This window comes from Prinia subflava, chromosome 7 (genome assembly GCF_021018805.1).
Source record: "Prinia subflava isolate CZ2003 ecotype Zambia chromosome 7, Cam_Psub_1.2, whole genome shotgun sequence".
Lineage (NCBI taxonomy): Eukaryota > Metazoa > Chordata > Aves > Passeriformes > Cisticolidae > Prinia > Prinia subflava.
The window spans coordinates 30,598,945-30,622,372 of record NC_086253.1 but is presented as its reverse complement, the minus strand read 5'-3'; the positions used below and the strand labels follow the sequence as shown (position 1 = coordinate 30,622,372).

At 39.8% G+C, this 23,428-nt stretch overlaps 2 protein-coding genes across 20 annotated transcripts in view; one reads left to right on the top strand and one right to left on the bottom strand.

Annotated features, from left to right (window-relative positions):
- The window catches only part of PCM1 (pericentriolar material 1), a 41,033-nt gene extending 32,762 nt beyond the window's left edge, over positions 1-8,271 (bottom strand). For 11 of the 19 annotated variants that reach the window (XM_063402047.1, XM_063402058.1, XM_063402055.1 and 8 more), the window contains exons 1-6: positions 7,869-8,008; positions 4,005-4,136; positions 3,168-3,413; positions 1,364-1,636; positions 665-835; positions 373-489 (exon numbers count right to left, since the gene is read on the bottom strand). In XM_063402047.1, the coding sequence (XP_063258117.1) occupies positions 373-489; positions 665-835; positions 1,364-1,636; positions 3,168-3,413; positions 4,005-4,100 (903 nt within the window). In that variant the 5' untranslated portion in view covers positions 4,101-4,136; positions 7,869-8,008. Of the gene's footprint in view, positions 1-372; positions 490-664; positions 836-1,363; positions 1,637-3,167; positions 3,414-4,004; positions 4,137-7,222; positions 7,447-7,868; positions 8,009-8,159 lie in introns of those variants that run through there. The other 8 variants (XM_063402057.1, XM_063402061.1, XM_063402065.1 and 5 more) reach the window with 5 other exon arrangements.
- Positions 8,272-18,286: 10,015 nt separating this feature from the next.
- The window catches only part of FGL1 (fibrinogen like 1), a 29,181-nt gene continuing 24,039 nt past the window's right edge, over positions 18,287-23,428 (top strand). Inside the window, exon 1 of the mRNA XM_063402046.1 lies at positions 18,287-18,439. The gene's annotated coding sequence lies outside the window, so the exon portion shown is untranslated. The remainder of the gene's footprint in view (positions 18,440-23,428) is intronic.

Sequence of the window (23,428 nt, the reverse complement as noted above, 5' to 3'; positions counted from 1 at the left end):
CCCCTCACCCAACACCCAAAAATTTTCCCCACAACCAGAAACAAACCTAGATATGAAAAATTGTATAGAAAGGTATTTCTTCCTACATCAAGTCAGTGAATTCTCTGCCAAAGTACACATTTAATTTCTCATTGTACTTTGAAGAACGAACAAAGATTTAAAAGATTCTTTGGATAGTTGTTGTGACAGAATCATTACCTTTTTTCTCATATTAAAAAAATAAATCCACACATGCATGGACACCTCCTGAATGGAGTGCTTGGGGATTTATTATTTTTAATTGAACTGCAGATTATGACACTATCATAAGACCTGTGAAAGAAACCAAAGCCAAGCCCTCATTTCTACCTTAATTACCAAAAGGCAGCTTACCGTGGTATCTGAAGCCTCAGACTGCACATCAATGTTTAGCGATGTGCTCTCACCTACAGAACCAGATCCCACAGCTGAATCTATAGTCCGAACATCATCCTCCTCATTTTCTCTAGCCTGAAATATTTCATTGGCACAAATCAAAAGCTATATAAGGGGGCAGCAAAAATGAATTATGGAAGGTACTACATACCAAAATCAACACCCTCAGTAGCACCATCAAAACATAAATGGTCAACTCCTAAAGAAAGCTCACAGTGCAGAAACAAACATATTATGTTCTTAAACTTACAAGCATCTTTTGCAAAAATTTCAGATAGGATTTCTCCTGCTCTTTAAGGTCATCTATAAGGTGTGATAAACGCTCAACATTGGCCGATCTTTCATTTTTCTCTACAAGATCATCCCGCATGGAGCTGGCCTTAGCAATATAGTCGCGAATCTGAACTAGTCTGCTCACAATCTGCAAAGACACTGAAGTTACTGAATGCATTCAGCTACAACTGCAACGTATTCAATGCACAAGACACAGTGATAGCAGCAGCAAAGGAGTAACGAAGGGGAGACGTGTTAGTGCTTTCACTCCTATGAGCACTCTTCCACAAGTGGTTAAAAGTCAGCAGCATTTGTAACGATAGATTTATGCATGCGGGAAGCTGCAAGGCTGAAGGTCAACCGGGCTTCTGGTCAACACAGGCTAAAACACAACCGAGCTCATCAGCACAGGAAAATAGTCAACTGTGAGAACACTTTTTGGAAGCATATAAAAGGGAACCAACCTCTAAAATGAAAATTATTATTACTTCTGTTACTAACAAGCAGATTTCTAAAGAACAGTAGATGATTAAGTTTGGTTTCACATTTTCATCAAGTTTCAGAAGAGTGGGAAGTTAAATATTTCCAATAAAGATTTATACTTTGAAGAAATTTAGAAAGCAGCACTCAAGGTTAAGAGTCAGTACTTTGTAGGCTTTATAGGCTGTGTAAATACCTGGCTACTATCCATCGCTTGTTCTCCCCTCGCATCTTCTTGAGCAGACACTTGACAATTCTGCAAGAAATCCTTGCTTAGAGCAGCTCCAAACAACTCTTTACATTGCGCTGATACTCCACTTTCCTTTTTTTGAGAACCTGTGGCAGGATCTTTGCTTTTGTTAGTGTTAATCTGCAGTGACAGGAAGTTGAATGGTTTTTTGTTTTCATTAAGTTGACGTTTGTTATTAGCAGCCGTTGCCCTGCCTTGAGAATCACTTCCAATGCTTCTCTAGATACAAACAAAAGAAAAAACAATTTCTTCATTTTTTCATCCAATATGTTCTCAACACTGCTTAGTTCCCCTGCTTGTATTACTATTTCTACAGTATTATTAGACTGATTTTAAGTTACCTAATCAGTCACCAGCTGGCCAAAGTTAGCTGAATACTATGCCAATGATTTTTTGTCATGAAGTTTTCAGAAAGCAAATCCATCCTCCCAGAACAATGAGAAGCAAAAACGTTCTGTGGTTTCTCAGAATTTAGTTCCTCATTTTTGCAGCAATCTCAACCATTACTGTAGCAAAAGGCATTTGTAGCCGAGCTCTGGTAAGACCGGGGACTAGAGTAACGTGAGACCAACCAGTATGGTTTCCAGCACGAACTCCGCTTTATTCCGCGAGATGGCCGGTTAAGTACAGAACGAATAGTTTACAGTTAGCAGGTGCACTGTGATAGGCAGTGAACATACAAAAGTATGTAAGCAATCTAGGGTTAAGGTAGCTACGGAGATTTAGTGCCATTACCTCTATGCTGCGAGCGTCCATACCTTAACACATTCGTAGTAGCAGATAAGTTTATCTGCTACTACGTATGCTGAACGTTTTGCGGCCTACTAGACCCAGGCCTGAGGCCTAGTTTGGCCTAGTTTAGAATAGCTCAAATGGTATCTGTGAGCATATCATGCCCACGATACCTGAGAAACTCGGCCACAGGCATTCTACTTCTCCAGGTACATTTGAGAAAAGAATAATAATAAAAGAGTAACATATTCCTGTGCAGAATATAATACCTCAGAACTTCAGCTTTCCCTTAAAACCTTCTGAATAGCAACATGTTGCCCTAACACACATTTGAGGAGGAAGTTATGCCCAGCCCTTAAACTGTAAGTCAACACAATGAAACACACTGGAAAGAATCTTCACAACTGAAGAAATTAGCAACAACCTTTGGTAAAGATGAACTAGCCTCTGTTCTGAAATTGTTAACACAATTTTATGCCTTCTTCCAAAAGAATTAATCCCTCATACTTTTCCTTAGTTTTGGACAAGGGAAGGATGAATGCACCATATTCCCAAATGAGTAGTTATGGCTCAAGAATTTGTGCCATAAAATTAATTTTCTACTCTACTGAGGAGCAGTTTTAAATGATACTCCTCTGCTTAATCCACAAGGGTAACAACGTTCAGGATCACAAACTGGGAGTTCAAGAACAGACTTTCAAAATAAGGTAACAGCTATTTTCATGTATCACGCAAGTACAATGAGTAAGAAATACTGCTCCGAGGACACAGGAATTTGTTAATGGCTGAGAGCAAGAAAGTGAAGATAGCTAGCACACAGAGGAAAGCCATAGCCATGAACTTTCCCTTATTTTCTGGAGTTCAAAACTAGAATTTTGATTTGGTTGTCATGGTGTCTATAAGGTTTTAAACCTCGATTACCTATGAAAGGATTCTTTATTCATCTGTCACTTTATTAAGAGATAACTGAATACATTTTGGAGTCACATTTCTAGTGGGAACTAATATTCACACAAACCTGATCCAGGTCACTGAAGTTTATTCTTTGTTTAAGCCTTTCTAGTTCAGCCTGTTCTGGAACAGACATCTGAGTCATGTATCGAGCATGAGGAAAACTATGAGAAGTTCTGGTCTTCTGTCGTTCCATTCCAGGTGAAGATTCTGGAGATATGTCATTTGTAAGTCTTGTTTCACCTTCCCCACTAAGCTTTTTCTTGTTTTTTTCTGAAGATCTGTTTGCTTTCTTCTGTTGACCTCCCCAGTCCTTAAGGGGAAGGAGAGAGAACAAAAAATCGTATTTGTTATCCACACAGACAAAAACCAAATGTTTGCATTCTGTGAGAGAGTTTATTTCCATTTTAGAAGCAAAAGATAGCAAGCCACATTAAAATATGCACTAAGTCTTCTAGAGCAAACGTCACTTTACAAAACAAAATTTTATCCACTGCATAATTCAACATAGCTTGTCAAGAAATTTGAAATTCATTTCATCCTAAATGAATTGAATTAATTTCAAATGAAGCTTAATGTATTTTTCTTCTTTGCTGAGGACTCTTTCACTTTCAGGAATTCGGAACTTTTTAAATTATACCTTTCACTTCCATGTCACCTACAATGCTTTTGCGTCTAGCTACTTTATTTACCCAAAACGCTTGCCATAAGAGCTCACAATCTCTGAATTATATCCATTGCTTGCTTACATCTACCTCAGGTTTTCCAGGTAAAGCTGTACTGAATGCAAAGCCCTGCATGATGAGGCTTAGGGGTTTGCATTGCTCCCTGCCACTAACAGGATCTAGCTGGTAATTCTAATGTACAGCACCAAATGGCAACAGGAAGAAAAGAGTAATTTTACCGTGTTGTTCAGCCGGTCGTCAAGGCTCTCGTTGCTCCAGCTGGGCAAGTCCTGATCATTCATGCCTTCTTCAAAGGGACCCCCTCCTGCTGCCATGACAAGCGATCAATAAAAGCAATCTATAAAAAGGAGCTGAAAGAAATGGGCTGGATTAAAAACAGTTTACATAGAATATTTTAAAGATTCATGATCTGAGAGGACAACTACATGTTCATTGTAAGGTGCAAACATAAAGCTGTTTAGGAAACTAAACTCCCCATTTACTGTGTTACTAGAAATGTATCAACGAGAAGAACGTAGACACTGGCATTAAAAAATAAAGAAATAGTAGTTGTGGGTTTGGGTCTTTTAACCTCTGATCTATGAAAGAGTTTTTATTTTTTTGAGGGTTTCAATTGTCCTCTCTTTAAAACAAACTATACAGTGCTCAGAAAAGCTGCTTTGTAATTCATAAAGCCTACACTTTCAGGGCCAGGGTGATGTCTGTTCAGAACAATAAGTCACTTTGGAGACCAAGTATGTCAAATTTTCACATTCATTTTAATACTGAGATGCTGACAATAGAGTACTGAATGACAGACTTGAAAAAAGACAAGGAAAACAGACATCAGTGAAAGGATTTTTCTTTTCATTACCACACATTAAGCTATTTAAGCAGTGAGTGACCTGCCACTTACATTACCGTTTCTACCAAAACCGAATAAAATAATGTGGGTTTCACAGAGCTTTGCTGCTCTCCATCAGTGTCACTCTGTGCAATATAAACCAACTGAAATGCTCAAAGTTTTCATTTTCACTTCTTGTTTTGACATTAGAAATTAAAAAAAACTGTTAAAGTATTCTTTTAAAAGAGCAAAATTAGATTAGCCTATTCCAAAAGGTGAAGAATACATAACTATATTTGCTAAGTGCTGCTGGCACAAGTCCACTGCAGAAAGCTATAAACTTTCCCTAAGAACTGTAACAGAGGTAGAAGAAAAGCAGCCTTGCAGAAATTTACTTTCACTGCTATGTTAGGACACAACCCTAAGCTTAACTGAAAAAATAAAATATGGAAGTCAACAGGAAACACTTTCTCAATATTTTACTGCAACTACTAATTTTACTACTAATTTTCACAGAATGCAGGTGAAGAAATTACCCAAAACTAAAGATTAGGATGTATCTAAGTTTGTTGGTTTTTTTAATATCAGTTCCAAGGAAAACAGATTAATCTTGAACTAATTTTAAAAGCTGTCCCAGCACACCTATCTTGCTTAGGTATGGGATTCAATCAAAATCACACAGCACAGCCCTCTCAGGAGGCCCATTTACACAGAGCAGTATTCCTACACAAACACAGCCTATTGCTAAATCTTAAAGGAGATGGGATGTAGCAGGCATGCTCCTTACACCACAGCCACATCTCCACCGGGCAGTGTGCCAGCCTGGGTCACAGTAACGCAGTCAGGAGTCGTTCCACTTCTGCATCTCACAAGCCCATCATAACACTCTGAACAGGTGTGAGTGCCTGCTGCTTTGGGAACCCTGCCCTCCTGTCCCTGCACGAGAACTCACACTCCCTTCTTCAGCCCAACAGAAGTGCCCGCTAGGCCATGCAACCAGCGGGTACCAATGGTGAACTAGATGGCCAACAAGTAATACCAGGATTAAAAAAAAAAACCAGACTTGTTTAGAACTGGATAAAATTCCTGACATGCCTAACTTTATGACTATAGAAAAACCTGTATGTTCCTTCTGTGCAACTTTCAGGTAATCTGTCTGATTCAGTTAGAAAATTAGAACACAATTCCTTTCACATTTCGCTCATTTTTATGTAGAAACCCAAGCATCCTATAAAAAGTTCACAGGGAAGGTATAGCATTCAAAGCAAATGCATAGTTATAAGTTTAAACCCAGCCGTGATTCTAAAGAACTTTCTTCAGATATAAAGTGTTCAGCTTTGCAGATGTGCAAGACCCAACATTTCAACAGACACTGTATCCTGACCTATGTCACTGAGCATAATGAGGAAGATTAGAGGCCATCTGGGTTTACAGTCCAATTCTGTAAGCCGTTTCCTCATCATGTTATATAATTCTACTAAAACCATAGCAAAACTAGTTTTTCCCCACCTTCACTGAAAAAAGAAGTGGCAGTATTCATCTCTACATAATACAAGTGACTACTCCTATTTATCTCTCTAAAATCTTTCACACAACCTGTTCTCAACTATCTTTGCTGTAGGAGACTCTCATTACCTGTGAAGTTCACTGCCCCAGATGGAAGATTCTGAATAACAGGTCTCTCAAACAAGGAGACTGGGCACACACCAACATGCCCTGATAAATACAGCTCAAAAACAACAGTATCTTCATTACCTTCAGCAAGCAGATTTTGAAGTGTTCTAACAGAACTGTGCCTTTTCCAAAAAGAAAGTTTCTGAACATTCCTATTATAGTCTTTGATACCTGCAAATAAACTATAATCAAGCAAGTTCAAGAGCAGAGAGCTCTGATGGTATTTTACCTCTTTAACTCAGTTGAAAAACACAGGAGAGGTTCAGCTAGGTTTTCTCTTCTTTGAAGGGAAGTTGTGCTTTCCACCTCCACATACACATTTCACCAATAGGATTTTTTTCATTGTTTTCACTCTACCAGGTATTTCTACAAAAAAATCCTCTTCTAAAAGCTTTGCTACCTTTCCATTATCTACCTATCTATCTACAGCAACCCATTGCCGATTTCAGGTTCTTGCAAGTCAAAGGATCTGTATGACAGCTTTTCAGCGTGTGCCTACTGCCTTACAACATTCACCAGAGATTTGAGGAAAAAGAAGACTTTCAGAAATACTAACTTCAGATAACATGTAGGATTATAGGCGAAACATGTAAGATTAGAATCAAAACATATTCTGCACATATAACAGCAATATGTAGATTGCACAGAAACACTACTTAAAATGCAAACAAAACAAAGGTATATGCTTCAAAAGGCTTTTTTTCTACAGTAAAGATGGTCTTGAGATTTTCTGTTCCTACTGCATTCATATGAATGTAAGAGCTCTCTGGAGCACCTAATACTGCTCAAGAGAAAACTTTTGACAAAAATAAATTAAACTGAAAACAGAAAGTCGCAAAAAGCCATCTCAGCACCATAATGGCTGAAAATGGGGCCAAACATTTCTTTTCAAGTCGGGCGCTACTCACTGGGCATTAACTTCTTAAAATCAAGTCTTACAGTATCATCACACAGGAGCAGTCAACAGAGGAAATCCTCTCCTGCCGCACCGGACAGTGTTCACACGACCCGCACACTCACACACCCTGGCTAGGGGCGGTGTGCCCGGCACTTCCAGCTTCCAGCGCCGGGGCCTTCCCAGGGCCCGCAGGCTCTGCCGTCCCGACCTGCTGCGATCCCACGGCGGGCGCCGAGCCCAGGCCCGGCGGGTCTCGCCGCCGCCAAGGGGGCCGGCGGAGGGAGCGATGGCCCGGCCGCTCTGCCGGCCGCACCACTCGCTGCCTGAGGCGGAGAGGCGCAGCCGGCGATCCCGCTCCTTCCCGGCGCCAAACCCCGGGCGCCGCGGGGTGCGTGGGTAGGCGGGCTCTGCTCAGGGCGCCTCCAGTGCCGCGAACGCGGCGGCGTCTCCTTGGAGAGCGGATAACGCGCCCTGCCCTGTGCGAGGGGCGCGGCCCGCACAGCCCGCTGCCACCGCACGGTTTCCCCGCCGCCCCGGACCTGCCTCCGAGCCCACTGCCTGTACCTCGCCCCCGCCCTCACGGGCCGCCGCCCTGGCCCACCGCACCAGCGCGGCCTCGCCGCCACCAGGGGAAAGGGACGGGGAAGGGGCAAGGCGCCGCGCGAGGGGCAGGAGAAGGCGGCTCACCCCGCGCCGGAGGGGAGGTCACCCGGGCCGGCTCCTCCTCCACCGCCGGCCGCCACTCGCGGGACCTTGGCTGCCCGGACGAACGTTTCGCCTTCGGGCACCGGAGGAGCGGCCTCGCTTCGCCCGACGCGGCGGGACAGCGCTGGCGGAGGCGCTCACAGCGCTCCTGCCTCAGCCACCGCCGCCATCTTGACCGCCACTCCGCCGGGGGCGCGGGGGGCGGTTCCTGGCGGAGGGATACAGACACAGACAGACAGACAGACAGACAGACAGGCAGGCAGTCACCGTTACCTGGTAACCTCCGCCCGCCCAGGCCCTTCCGCACTGCGCGCGCCCCGCCCGACCCGCACCGCGGGCCACCCGAGGATCCCCCCGCAACCGCCGGGGCGGTCGGGAGAAAAGCGGTGGGCGAAGAAACTCCAACTCCCAACGTGCATTGCGCGGGGGCGAGGTGCCCCCAGGGCTGGCGCGGTGGCTCCTGGGAGTGGTAGTTTTCCACTCAGGGCACGGCCCCGCCCCATGATAGGACTGGGACGCATTCACCGTTATTGTGCGGCCGGCGGGCAATCGCCGAGCGTTTTTCTTACAAAATAAAGTACGAAAACGGCGATGAACTCTGTAAGTGCTTTTGCCTTATTGGAAGACAGTAAAATCACGTCGAAACGCTAAGCGTGAACAAGGATCAGGTCTTGCCCTCGTTTGGAGCAGCATCGAGTACTCCGTTCCTGTCAGCCTTCGGCGTGTTATGCTCCTTTATTCGTGGCGTGGAGTTTACGCATCTAGGTTCTTTATAGTTTCCTTCGGGGAAAAATATAAATAGAGGGTTTGGTATTTAAAAAACAATAGTTATGCGTAAGAGCTTGTGTGCTATGCTTGGTATTTAACCAAAGTTTTTACTGGAAACATAGAATATGCTGAGTAGGAAAATCCGACTCCGGCGCTGCACAGCACCATCCCCAAGAGTCACACCATGTACCCGAGAGCGCTGTCCAAACGCTTCTTGAGCTCTGTCAGGCTGGTGCTGTGACCACTTCCCTGGGGAGCCTGTTCCAGTGCCCAACCACTCTCTGGATAAAACACTTTTCCTAATATCCAACCTAAACCTCCCCTGATGGAAGTTCAGACCATTCACTGGTCACCATAGGGAAGAGATCAGTCAGTGGCTGTCCCTCCTCTTCCCCTCGTGAGGAAGCTGTTACTCCTTCAGGGGATTAGAGCTGGATAACACCCTCAGGATTTCTATTTCAGTGAAGCTGGTATCGTTTCTATGACCTTCATCTGGGGGGGATGGTCCCTTGTCAAAATGGAAAAACCCAGCATTTTCAGCATTTACATTACACTGAGTTTCTAAAGCAAAAACATTTAGCATTCACATAGGCCTCATAATTGATTCTGCTGGAGAAACATTCTAGTAGTACAACGTGGAAATGTAATTAGTCCCTATCTCTCTCATACTCAGACTTATACTAATGTATTTTGCTAAAGAAAGAAAAAAAAAGGATACATGAATCCTTTTCAATGACCCATTAATTTATCTGTAATGTAGAAAAGGAATTAAATAATCGGAAAAGTGTCAAAATAAAGATGTTTCAATAAAAGTAATTTTGTTATCTCCAGCACATTCCCCCAGTATCAAAGAAGTAGTTCTGGACAATACTGAGTGAGTAGAAGAGGTAAGACTGCCTATTAGAGCAGAATCTTTCTCCCATTTCTGCTATGAACTACTTGACTGCATAGAAAAGAAATCAGTTGAAAACAATCTTCAACAGTTTGATGGAAGCTCTCTGTGTGATGAATATATATTATCAATTTATTCTGCAATTCTGCAGCTAATAAATTAGTTTATCAGCATTTTTATTATATTTTAAAGTAATGTCCTATTTTTCTGAACTCAGGTATCATATCTGGATATTCATCACAATATTGGCAGTGTTGCTGTTGACAAGATGCTTTCTGTTGTTGCAGTGAGAAATCTCCCACAGCATGGCAGGTGGAGGCAGAACTTAAGAGCAAATACTGTCTTTAGTACAATGACTATATTTTTTTTTTTTTGCTGTGCCTTATTCTTGAAATACAGCTCCCTCACTCCTATTTCCTGCAGGAAACAAACAAACAAACAAACAAACTTACATAAAAAAGTAATACTTTGTCCAGGAAAAAAAATCAAATTGACTTTAGTATGTTTCATTAACAATGCAATAGTGTAGTCCCTCATATGTCATAACTATGTGTTTTCCTTAGCACAGTATGAACTTGTAGCATCATTACTCTGATTCCTGCTTGAGATTTAGAGGATGATTTTTCTCTCTTTATTTTCTGCTCCTATTCTGGGATTGGCTGCAAACTTGTTTGTGTGGGTTTTTTTCTTTTTGTTTCTTTATTTTAGAAATGGCTCCTCAGAACTATTTTTCATTTGGGATGGAGAATTCGAAAAGATACAACAGGCACAAAGGAATTGTGGATTGCACTGCAAGGAGCATCATTTCCAGTAGGTGGTTCTCCACTACTACTGTTGTAAAATAACATCTCAGGATTTGGGAATGATTATGAGGCAAAACTCATATGGCTTAAAAAATGTCTTGTTAATTAAATAAAAGAAATATTTAATTTCTTTAAAAAGAAGGGGAGGGGGGGAGGTCCTATATGAATGCTAATCGGCTTCTAGACAGACAGCAACTAAACCCCCCTACAAAAATCTCTGTTATAAGCACTCCCCTCAGCAGACATGCTAATGGGTGCATCCTCACAGAAACAGAATGGATTATCTTTGAGATAGCCCAATTTAATTAGGATTGAAAGCCATGTCAGTGATGTAATTATATTTTCCTTACACAACTGATGGCTTTATCTTGTTAATTTTACTTTATCGTTCCAAAGTGAAAGAAAGCAAACAAAATACAGGTGTGTAAGGACTAGAGACAAGAAGTGAAAGATTAATGTTTTACTGAGACAGAAGAGATGTGAGCAGCATCTGGGGAGAGAGATTTTGAAAGGCCCTCAAACAAATATAGTAATTAATTAAGCATCTGGTTCAAGCAGTAGTTGTCCATTTTTTTCATCATTTTATGACAAAGAGGGTTTTGCTGCAAAATGTAAACTGGCCAAAAATTATCAGTCTACCATAATATGGTTACACACTGACTCCCAAGCTCCTATACTAAAGGTATTTTTTCTTTGCGTAACTTTTGATTGGAAAGATCTTTTAAGGCATTGACAAAGAGTTTCAGGCTGATTTATATAGGAAGATGAAGTGCCCACTTGTCCCTATGAGGTTTGATAACAAGTTAGGCAGGTGTAAGGGGAGAGGCACAGGCATTTAAGACCACAAAGCCAAGCTTTAGGCTGGTCAAGATTCAGCAATTTAATACTAGTGAAGAAACTAGGACAAAAAGAAAACAGCTTTTGATGATCCACTCAAACAAAACAGTCATCAGAAACAATAAAGGAAAGAGGAAAAAATGGAAGATAGGTATTAGCTAACTTAGATCCCAGGAAAAATCTGAGATGAAGAATGAAAGATTGTAAACCTTTTCCACCTCCTTAAGTGTGCAGAAAGTAATCCTCTTGATGCTGCTGTTATCTCACCAATCTGTAACATTTGCTGGTACATGCACTCCAGGTATTACATTCCAGTAAAATATTAGTGACTGGAGTCAGACCAAGTGATAAAGTGATGGATGGACCCACAAGACATAACCAGTTTTATTCTATTAACCACACTTATTTCACACAACCAGCACACATCAGGATCACCAATGCTGCCCTTCCTAGAAGCCCTAAGATCACTTTTTATCTCATTGCCCTCTTTGAAGTCAGACTCCATTAAAACCTATTTTTAAAACTATTTTAAAAGAGATCTATATAGACCAGAAGTTGGCAAGATTATGAGTATTATTTCACTCTTTAGAAATTAAATAAAATTTCACAAGCAACATACAAATATGGAGGTACCTCCATTTTTTTTAACCCAACATTATATTTGATGCATTGTACTCTTAATTACATAGTATATTTTTAAAATTTTTTTTCCTAATTGTAGCCATTAGCATCTTCAGTTTATTCCTTGGCCAACAAAGATAATCCAAGAAGAAACAAAATACTTTTGTTGTTCTGAAATGACAGATTTGACTTAACCAGGTGTATCTGCAGATTCTTCAGAAAAGTTAGTAGGAACAACCTTTAATTCACAATATCTTGGGTGGTTGTTTTATATGATGATATTGTCTAGCCACTTCCACATTATTTAGTTTCCTGGAGTCACAGCATAAATATGTGCTACACTGAACAAATAAGTAAATTAAAAAGTGAGCAGGAAAAAGAAAAAAATATGATACATCTTAAAAAATACCACATAAATTTTTATCTCTGAATTGATTCAAAGAACAAGAATATGAAAGAAATAAGCAACCCCACTCCATATAGGGAAATGATCAGAACTTAGAATTCTCATTTGCAAATTAAAATTCTAGGGGGAAAAATTTGTAGATTCTTCCCATTTTTTGCTTTGTAGCTGGCAATCTGCAATGTATCTGATATCAGTCACTCCTGTATATTCATAACTAAGTGCTTTCTCTCCACTGTATGGCTTCAGTTACGTTTAGGACTTACCAGCATTGAAATTGGTAGCATGTAAATGCTACCTAATACTTTCTTATATGTGTTTATGTTTCTTTAAATGGGAAGAAATCTGCTGAAGTTGTGGGTCATTTTACAGTCACTAAGCAGCTTGCTAGCAAATATCCAGTCCACAAAAAGAAAAAACATCCAAATAATTATGTAGCCTTTTGTTCATAATAATTGTGCCAACTTCTAATAAAAAAAGGTTTTCTAAGGAGTTCCACTGTAGCTATACAGAGTTGATTAATTTTATGATGTTCTGCATTTTATCCTCTGGCAATAATGTTTTTGAAATAGATACTTGCTTTTGTGATACTGGTTTTGCAAGTATAAAAGTAACCAAGTATGATGGCCTTGCATGTCCAATGACTATATACACACGTACTAATATATATGCAAGGATTTAAATTAATTTTGAAAGGTTTTAAATAACTTTTTAATCTAAATCTTTCTGCCACATTCCTAATTAAATTACTTTCCTGGTTCCTTTCTTTTTCTGGTGGTAGAGATTTGATGCTATATGGTTCCAATTATACTGTTGATTAGGGCTGGTACAGATGGACAACAGCACTAAATTGATCAATACCAAGGAAGAGGGATTAGTTGGTGCACCTTTCCAAAGACATTCCATACTTCAAAAAGTAGGATATAGGAGAAAGATGTCTTTGAAGAGGGCAAAATGAAAACTGAGGCCAGCAGGAAGCTTTCTGTGTAAAGAAGGCAGGAGAAGGCAGGATATGTAAGCTGTTCTTCTAAATATGGCAGAAGATTATGGGCCATGCTCTTTTCTTGGAACTAACACTAAGATCTTGAGCAGGTCACTTTGCCAGATACATTGCCTCACAACGTAGTTTAATTCGTATTTGTTATTATTTTGAGGGTGGTGAATAGAAGACAAACATCAGCAATGGAACTTACTGGGATTTTTTTTTTTTTAGAATTACTCTGGGCCTTCTCTGAGTCCACTGTCTTGCTTTATTCTGCAAAGATGTACAGATATTCTGTACAGATATTCTGTACAGACCTAGATGTTTGTTAAGTCTTCAACTCCGTGATGTGTTCCATCTATGGTAGTTACACTGTCGTGCTACTGCCTATTGAAAAAGATGGGAGGGACTGCTTATTTTTATTTCTAATAAGAATTGGGGATTTTCCCCCATATTTGGTGTGTGATAAAACAATGTCTAAATATGCTGAATCTACTGGCTTATTATCCATGATATTGATATGTTGCTGATTTCTGTATTATATATCATAAATGACAGATTATTAAATTACTAAATTTTGTATCTTAGAACAATGCGCAAAAATGAGGCAAATTATTTTAAAACTTGGATTTTTTGTATGTTTTTATCCATACGTCAAAAAATAAGGTGACTTCATTCTGTTCCTTCAGAATAGTTAAGTTCTTTTCTGCTTATCTCTTGGTCTCATTAGGGAATTGCATTTATTGATGTAATATTTCAAATTGTTCATTTGAATATGTAACTTTTAGAGATCAAATACTTTGGAGAACACATACACAGGTTGCAGTAATAGGCCCTGGTCACTATGTGCAATATGTTTGGTGATTATATAAATATGACAAAATCTTCATAAGTGTATAGATGGATTGTTGTATTTTTGGTGCAACTTATATTACTTCTACCACTGCTTTCATTAGGATTGTGACAAGCATTTTGAAGACAGAATGCTAAAAAAATGAAGAAATTTTAAATATTGTGAAGCTTCTTATTTGTCTGAAAGTAAGCAAAGTAGTGGCTTGTAGTACTCTGATTTATCTGACATTGAAAAAATAAAATATTACTAATAATCAATACAATGAAAGAAACAGAAGCTGAAATACAGGAAGAAGGCAGCAATGTCCCAGACTGAGACAAAAAAAAAAATCAGTAACCCTCAGTGAATAGCAGTAACTAAGTGAAGAATTGGAATAGTGGATAAAGATCCTGTTTTCTTCTGTTGATTCCTGTTGTGTTTGGTACTACAGAACTTCCTTGTATACTTCATTGACTTCCCCGTGAATAAGTGGAATTCCCTCAAGGACGTCAGTCATCAACATCTCATGAACTTTGGGGATTTATGTCCCCAAGAGCATGTCATTTTAAATTTGATCTTGTTTTGTAGCTATTCTAGTACTCTGGTACAAGATCCTTGTATATAAATGGGCCAGTACACGAAAGAAAGTTGCTGTCACTTTATTATGTAGGACTCAGTTAAACTAATATAGGTTATTCCAAAGGAATACTGAAATTCCAAGTTGCTTTAGTAAGAAGAAATCCACACAATCTATTAATGCAGAAGTAAGTATGATAGGGTCTGGTTTTTGTCAGGTGTCTCCAAAGAAACATAAAATATTAACAGCTAATAATTACATTTAACTTTTAACAGCTTAGTGGATAATTTTTTTATAGCCATCCAAACTGTTGATTAAATCCAGTGTAGCTTTTCATCATTTTATCATCTTGGATATGTGGATCATCTCTTATGCGAATATAGTTGAAGTGAACTGTTGAACAATCTAAAGTAATTCCACTTAAGCAGATAGAATTGCATTCACTTTCATCAATAGCCTGCTGTTGAAAGGCATTTAACATCCATCAGCTATGCAAACCTCCACAGCATTATATGTGAGAATCTCATACACAATGCTTTTATTTGTAGAATACACCTAAAAAGGGAAGATATAATAGCATCTGGTAAATGGGCATATCGTAAATTATGATAACTACTTACCTGGATTTCCTTGCAAAAACAACATGAAATTCTTAAGTCAGTCTATTAAAAACTATACACTCTTTCCAAAAAACATAAACATATTTAAAAACATATTTATACCTTTAAAAACATTAACATGCAGAGTTTTTTAGTCATAACACTGAGTTTGGCTTATCTTTTACTTCAACTTAGTTCTGTTTAAGAAACAAAATATTGATATGAGGGTACCCACATCATTACTATTTCATATTAAAAAGCTCCCAAAGTTAAATTTACTCACACATCATGATTTTGATAGAACTGGTCAGGATGAGTTTTGGGGTTGTTTTCTTTGTTTGTTTACTTGCTTTTACCCCTCAGGAAAAAAAAAAAAAAGCCTAGTATCTAAGTTATAAACAAACCAAACATCATACTCCATTTCAAAGTATTTTCAATTTTTTATTGTAACCATTTAGCATATGTGAAAGATGATTTCATTGTGGTGGATGTACAGTGTTGGATGCACATTTTCAAATATATTAGCTCAGTCAATCCTAGAATGAAATACATTACATATTATCTATTTTGTCCTTAGCATTACCCAAATGAAAACAATGCAGAGAATTGGAGTAGAGGGGCAGAATCACCTCCCTTGACCTTCCAGCTATATGTCTCTTGATGCAGCTTGGGACTCAATTTGTTTTCTGGGCTGCAAGCACCTGTTGCTGGCTCATATTTAGTTTTTCATCCACTAAACCCACATCCTAAGATCTGCTCTCAATCCACCCATCACCAGCTGGTATCCAGGTCTGGGATTGCCCTAAATTGTTAAACTTCTGTCAGATTAAAAAACCTGGAGAGGTACTCAGCTGCAAGTGCTAATATAATGGAAAAAAAGATCACTGATTTCTTGGGCTAGCTTTTTCTTTTAAAGACCCAAAAAAAGGTATACAGTATAATACAACTGAGTGTTTTTACCTTGCTTGGAAGAAGTCTAAACATCTTGATTTAGTAGAACTGAAAAACAGCATTTTATCCTTTATATGTACTCTATGAAAAATGATAGAAGGGTTATTAATGATCCTTGCAAATGTTTTCCTTCACTTCTGTACAAACTCTTCAAAGAACAGCAAATCTGAATATCTGTGTGAACATCCAGTATTTACTGACCACATTGAAGTCTCTGACGTTGTAGAGCCTCAGATCTCACTCAGTGAATTTCCTAAAAGAGGCAAAGATTCTTTTGCGTAGCAAGTCAGCTGTGTGGCAGAAAGTATCAGCAAGATATTCTTCAAGAGGTCAAAATAACAGAAACTTTACTGTCAAACTTCAGAAAACAAGGGAACTTTGGCACAAGTTGAATTTTTAAATGATTCTTACAGTGGGTTCCTCAGGAGTAGTTTACTGTAATTAATAAAGATTTGAAATTCAGAATATTAATTTAATTAGTGGATGTAATGTAATGAGTAAAGGTGATGCCTTGATAGGCTGAAACAGAGGCTAGACAGAGTGAAAGGAACAAAGTGAGTATTTATTCAAAACTATGCCCTGGCATCTCCAGAGCCACAGAAGTTGCCCGGCCCGGACATTTCCAAGATGGAGACAAAAGGGGCTTGTCCCCAGATCTTACCCCTTTTACAAGTTTCCATTCATTTGCATATAACAATCCACTGTCCAATCAACAACCCCAAATCACAGAACACCATCCTCCCTGCTTGCCCTTCCCTTCCACGTTGTTTATGCTGGGGCCTGGAGTTTGGAGACAATGTCCTTGAATTCCCCGCCAGGACAAGACTGCCCTACCCCCATCACCCCGTGAAGAGATCCCAGCACCACTCAATGCTATCAAACAAAACAGAAAAAAACAGCCCTAAGGCATCAAAGGGAAATACTGACAGGTAACCAGATTCCAAATAATGCACCAGAATTTATTCTGAGGAAGTTTGCAACCAGTCTTACTACTCTTCAATAGGAGGTACATCAAGAGCAATGCAAGACCCTGAGATTAGCTCGGTTGGTCTGAGTGTGGGTGTTAATAATGCCACGGCTGCAGGTTGATCCCTATATGGGCCATTCACACAAGAGCTGGACTTGATGATCCTTGTGGGTTCTTTCCAACTCAGAACATTCTGTGATTCTGAAAAAAGATGGAGAGAGACCACTTGCAAGGGGATGTAGTGACAGGATGAGGGGGAAGGACTTTAAACTGAGAGTAGGTTTAGGTCAGATATTAAAAAGAAATTCTTTACAGTGAGGGTGGTGGAACAGAGAGATTGCAGATGCCTCATCCCTGGTAGTGTTTGAGGCCAGGCTAGATGTGGCTTTGAGCAACCTGGTCTAGTGGAGGGTGTCCCTGCCCACAACAGGAGGTTTGAAACTAGGTACCATTTAAGGCCCCTTAAGGGTCCAACCCAGGACATTCTATGATTCTGTATTTGTACTGTGGAATGTAAAGCTCATTTTATTGCTATTGTTAGTATTTCCTTAAGACTTCTTCCAGCACATTCCTTTAAGCATACTCATTTATTGAAGTCCTTGGGAAGAGCCAGCATTGAAGAAGGGCAAACACTCAAAACAGATTGTATTTTAAAACATTCTTTGATGTATTCATCTGGCTCTAAAAAGCTTGTCTAGAAAATGATTTTGTCCGACAAAGTCAGTCAGATGCTGTTCTTCTCAGTGCCTTGACTAAAAAACACATCAGACAAGATTTTTTTTGTACTTTTTTCCTTGTTCCCTTCAGCTTTTTCTGTACTATGTTTGTTACTTTGGTTAGGTTTTATTTAGAATATTTCTTTTTTTGTTACACATCTGACATGTAACCTCTAGTCTGAATTATTATTGGCTTTTTTTCTTAAATCCAATGAGTCTGTCATGCTCTCTATGTACCTCTGAAGCCTAAGCGATTTAGGCTGTGACTGAAAAGGACTGGAGTATAAAGCTGAGTATGATACAGAAAGCAATTTCCTGAATCACAACAGTGAAAGGGAATAGATGATCCTTTGTTATTTTTGGTTTATTTTGGTTTCAGAAGTGTTGTGTTAGGCACAGAATTACCGTCATCTCCTTCTTATGTTGCAATTTAGTCTTGATAACTGCAACTTCTCAGCAGCATTCCAGCCTGGTGACTCATAGCAGATGTCAGCCTCAACTCTGCCGAATCTAATAGCAAAAACAGTCGCAGTTTGGGAAGGGCTCTGGAATTATTTGCATCAGCTTAAGAAGATTTAACTTTGAGTTCTGTCCAGAAGTTAAAGGTAAACATTTAAGGTACCTACGAGGGAAGAAGGAAGATGTTTGGCTAATTTCTATAGTTATAGTTTAAAAGTAATTTTTTTTGAAGGCCATATAACTGGTGCAGTGTTGATAATGATGTATTAATGTTTTACCAGGATCTAGCTGTTTTCCTGCATTTCTAGGTATTTAATAAACCCAGTATTTGAACCTGCAGTTTCTAGATTTGTATTACTATAGGCTATATGAACAAAGCTGCTTTTAGAACCTAGAAGTAAATCAAGTCATGAATTATTTTTCAAATTAGGAAAACAGGGCAATTTTTGTAACAACACCAAATTTAAACAAAATAAAATATATGCATGAGTTTAATTATTTGAATTTTAAGATTTTGAATTTGAATTGATTTGAATTTTAAAAAAACTTTCCAGTAATTTTCTATCCTTTTGGCAGATTCTCTATTACTATTATTGTATTTATTCGCAATGCAAGTCTTATTGACACTGTGCCAACAGAAACAGGCATCTGTATTCCATCTAGTTTGCTGTCTCTTAAATTTAAAAAACATAAGAACATTCTAATGGTTCAAACTGTTCATAGCACAGAACTTCTTTAATGTCATCAAATCTGTTTAGTAATTTGTTATTTAAAGATTTGGAAAAAACAGCAGATTTGGGGGAAATTTGTATATAGGATTGACACTGTGTGTATCCTTTAAAGAAAGCCTAGGCACAGAGAAGAAAAAAGATGTCTTTCTAGAATTTTAATTCCATAGCTTTGGAAAAAAATTTCTGCCCAACTGTACAATGCATATTCCAGGTGTAATCTTGGAATAGTAAATGAGTAACTCCTGGGATAAAATTTCAAGGTTTCATAAGAATTGCACTTAAACTTCATTTCTTTAAAACAGAGGGTGATTTTTTTTTTCCAGCTAACTATTAAGGGCTTGTGTTTCAACTTGAAAATATAACACCAAATTTTTCTCACTCTAGCATGAAGTGTGATAATTAATCCACGTCTACTGTCTGATACTAAGATTTTCCTGGAAAGGGATAGCCCCTGTACAAATTTGTGGTGCGGGTTTTTGTTAGTTTGTTCTTGGGGGTTTTGTTTGTTTGTTTGGGTTTGGTTTTGTTAGTTTGTTTTTTTTTTTTTTTTGTTAAATCAACACAGGTGTTATAAAAGTCTTGGAAGTTCTCAATACTTATTAACTATTTGGGTTACTCTGAGATGGATTAAAATTTGTAATTTTTTGCAGGTTTTTTTGAGTGAAGGATTTTATTCAATTGTTTATTGTCAGAAAATAACTGTATAACAAGTGTAAATATTTAAAGGACTGAAGAAATTAGTTTGAGAAACTGACTTTCAAAGGAGTCTTCCTAGAGCAAGATGTTAAACTTCCCTTGAATAGAAATTTAGGTTTCCATGTTACTGATGACCATGGCTGTACACCTTCAGAGAACTGTTACTAATACAACTTCTACTGAAACTTTTTTTAGAAATGTGGGTAACCAGGTAAAAAGTAACCCCATTAATGCCACGTCTGAACCTGATGATTTAGGTAGTGTGCCCAAGAGCTTTGAACATGTAAGGGGCTTCACCCTACTTACCACTTCTCTTGTCACTATAAGGTTGACCATTTAGTGAGTCTCATGTCACTGCAACTGTGAGATAGACAAACTACAGGATTTCATGACTGCTGAGAAACTGGCTTAAAGGTGCAAGGTCCAGTTTTGTTTTTCCCCGGTAGCTTCAGTCGGTGTCTCGGCTGCCTTTGTTGGTCCTGGTTAGGGGTGCACTTACGTACCCCCCTGTTCAAGCAACTCCGGCAAAGCTCCCGGGCCCAGGCAACACTTAGCAAGCTTAGTTATAGTGATATTCAGCTCTTAGCAGTGATCAGCTCTTTAGCAGTGATTCTCAGCTCATAAGCTTGCTAAGGTGCCTTGGCAGACGCAGGGAGAGAGAGGAGAAGCGCCGTATGGAGTTCCACAGATGAATCTTTATTAGCTTCTTCGGTGAAGGGTTCCAGGGACAGCGGCTTCTACTGAGCTGGGGGAAAAGTGGGGTTTTTATAGGGTACAGAGGTTTTGAAAAGGTGTCCAATGGTATGGTTCGGGGTACAAAGTGACCTATTGTCTTACAGGGAGATAAGCGAGGGTCCAAGCGCGGGAGAAGGGTTATTTTGGCCTAGTCACCATGACTAGGCATTTCTGCCCTTAAGCAACTGACCGCCACGGGAGCCTACCAGGCTTCCCGGCTGCAACAATTCCACTTTCTGTATTTAATAAAAAAGCGTTCCCTATAGTTCTTTTAAAGCAATAGATAAGGCATGAGAACATAACTAATACAATGACAACTACAATGAAAATCCACAGAATTCCCTTAACAAGAGATGCAACCCATCCTGTTAATCCCCATTGACCAAAAAGGTCATTGACCCAGTCTGGGTTCTTTTCTATTTTTAAGTCCTTCACAAGTTCTCTCAGTTTTTGGATGTTTGCGTGGATGGATTCTGAGCGTGATGAGAGATTGAAGCAACACATCCCTTCGAAGTCTTGGCATCCGTGTCCGTGGGCGAGCAGCAAGAAGTCAATCGCGGCGCGGTTCTGGAGAGATGCATGTCTTGTGGTTTCCTCATCCTTTAAAAGATCACTCAGGGCAGCAGATGTAGCGTTGGCTTGCTTACTAAGCCAGCAGCCTAAGTGATTTATTTCACCAAGTGCCTTAGCTGCAGCTACCCACGGTAAGAATAGGGAGACAGCAATTCTTTTTGGTTTATTCCAATTGTATAATTTGGGATCACAGGTTTCGTCAAATTCTGTATAGGATCTTTTGTGGCGATTTGCTTCACTTTCTTTTTTCCAATTATGTAACAAGGTAATATTTGGTGTGAGGGTAGAAAGTCTCCCAAGGCTACAGGGACCTCCCTGCAGGCGTGAGGGGATCCCAGCCCATACTCGGTCACCACAGATGAGAAACATCCCTTTGGGTAGTACTTTGGGATGGATAGAGGATACAGATATCACGCGAGTGGTGTAATTGCACCAATCCGGATAGTTATAGGCTTTGTTAATGGGTGATATGTCTTTTCTGTATGTGTTTTTTAACTGGTTAGTTTCTGGCCCATTATTCCTTGGGCGTCTATAGTAAAATTTAACACAGTATGCTGCTTTGGTGGACCCCAGCAAGTCCAATTCTTGGGGTTCCTCTAGGGCATTAGGTAACATTTTTGTCCAATCATCCCAAGTATCTACTGCATTGGGTCTCTTACCTGTGGTGCGGAGGAGCTCAGAGTTATAGACGGGCCAGTCATCTGCTACAAAAGGAATCCCTACTAGACATGTGGAAAGTGGGTTATCAACGCTGCCCATGGATAAGCACATGTTATCCTGTTTCAATGTTTTTGCTAAGGTTACCCAAACATTATGACTAGGCTGGGGGCTAATCCAGCCGCAGGCGTACGGTACGGTGAAGAGCATCCAAACAGAAGTGAGGAGAACACCAGTTTTCATCTCTGGACAGGGATAAGGCTTCTGATAGGGAATATAAACAAAAAGTTGTTATCTTTCATGATGGGAGGAAAGGGTTTGGGTTTTTTCCTTCATTCCATTTCTCTGTTCCTTCCCCCCTCCCCCCCTCTTTTTTTATACAAGGGATGGGTAAGTGGGTGTGAAGTTAGGGGTTTTTGGTAAGAGTTGGGAAAGGGAATAATAGGGGTTTTTGGGGTAAAAATTTTCTAAAAAAAGATAATGACGTAATTCAGAGGACAAGTTTGTGTTCAAGCTATGTCTGGCTTATAGCTTGACTGATGCAGCAGAATGTTGTTCATCTTTTCTGTTTCTTCTGCTGTCGTGGGATGGGTCGGTTTTTTCTTTGGTACGTGGATATTCGGCGACGCCTTCGTCTCCAGGCAGAACTTGTCTGGTTTTGAGGCGGTCTTGTATTCAACTCAGAAGAACTCTTGTCAGTGTCTGACTGAGTAGTGTTTGTAGTGCCTAGGTATGGTTTTATGTGTTTTCCTGGGTACCATCTTGGACCAGATGGTAGTGAAACACACGCATATCCTCTCCCCCAAGTAATTAACTGGAAAGGCCCGGAAATTTGATGAGTCTCTGGGTCCTTCACTAGCACAGGTGGTTTCTCAGCAAGCTTTGCTTGGGTGGTATTTGCGAAGTGGCGAAGTACTGGAGGGTCGGGCTCTGATGTTGTACCATTTAGGAAGTTGATGACATAGAGAGCCTTGCAGAGTCTTTCAACTGGAGATATGATTTTTGTTTCACTTCGCTGCTGATTGAGGACTCTTTTGAGGGTTTGATGTGTTCTCTCTATGATGGATTGTCCTGTGGGATTTGCAGGTATGCCTGTCTTGTGTTCTATTCCCCAGTTACTGAAGAATTCTTTTAACTTACGAGAGGCATAGGCAGGTCCATTATCTGTTTTGATCTGTTTTGGTACTCCCAGGGTAGCAAAGGCAAGGAGGAAGTGCTTTATGGCATGCTGTGTAGTTTCTCCTGGATGAGATGATGCAAACACTGCTCCAGAAAACGTGTCAACCGATACATGCACATACTTTGACCTTCCAAAAGGTGGGAAGTGAGTGACATCTGTCTGCCACAGCTGGCAGCTGTTAAGTCCTCGGGGATTGACTCCTGTCCCCACAGATGGTATCTGGTAGCTTTGGCAGTTCGGGCACGTGGCAACAATAGCTTTTGCTTGATCTTTTGAGAGCTTGAACATTCTAATAAGGGCAGCTGCATTTTGGTGATAAAATGCATGTGACAATTTTGCCTGGGCAAAGATGTCAGGGATGTTAGCAGTCTCTAGTGCCATGGCCAAAGCATCTGCTCTCCTGTTCCCTTCTGCAATGATACCTGGGAGGTCAGTGTGTGACCTTACATGCATTACATAGTAAGGTTGTTTTCTGTGGGAGATTAAACGTATTAATGCAGAAATCAGTTGGTGTAACTTTGGATTGGAAACGTCTTTGAGAAGGGCTTGTTCTGCCCTCATAG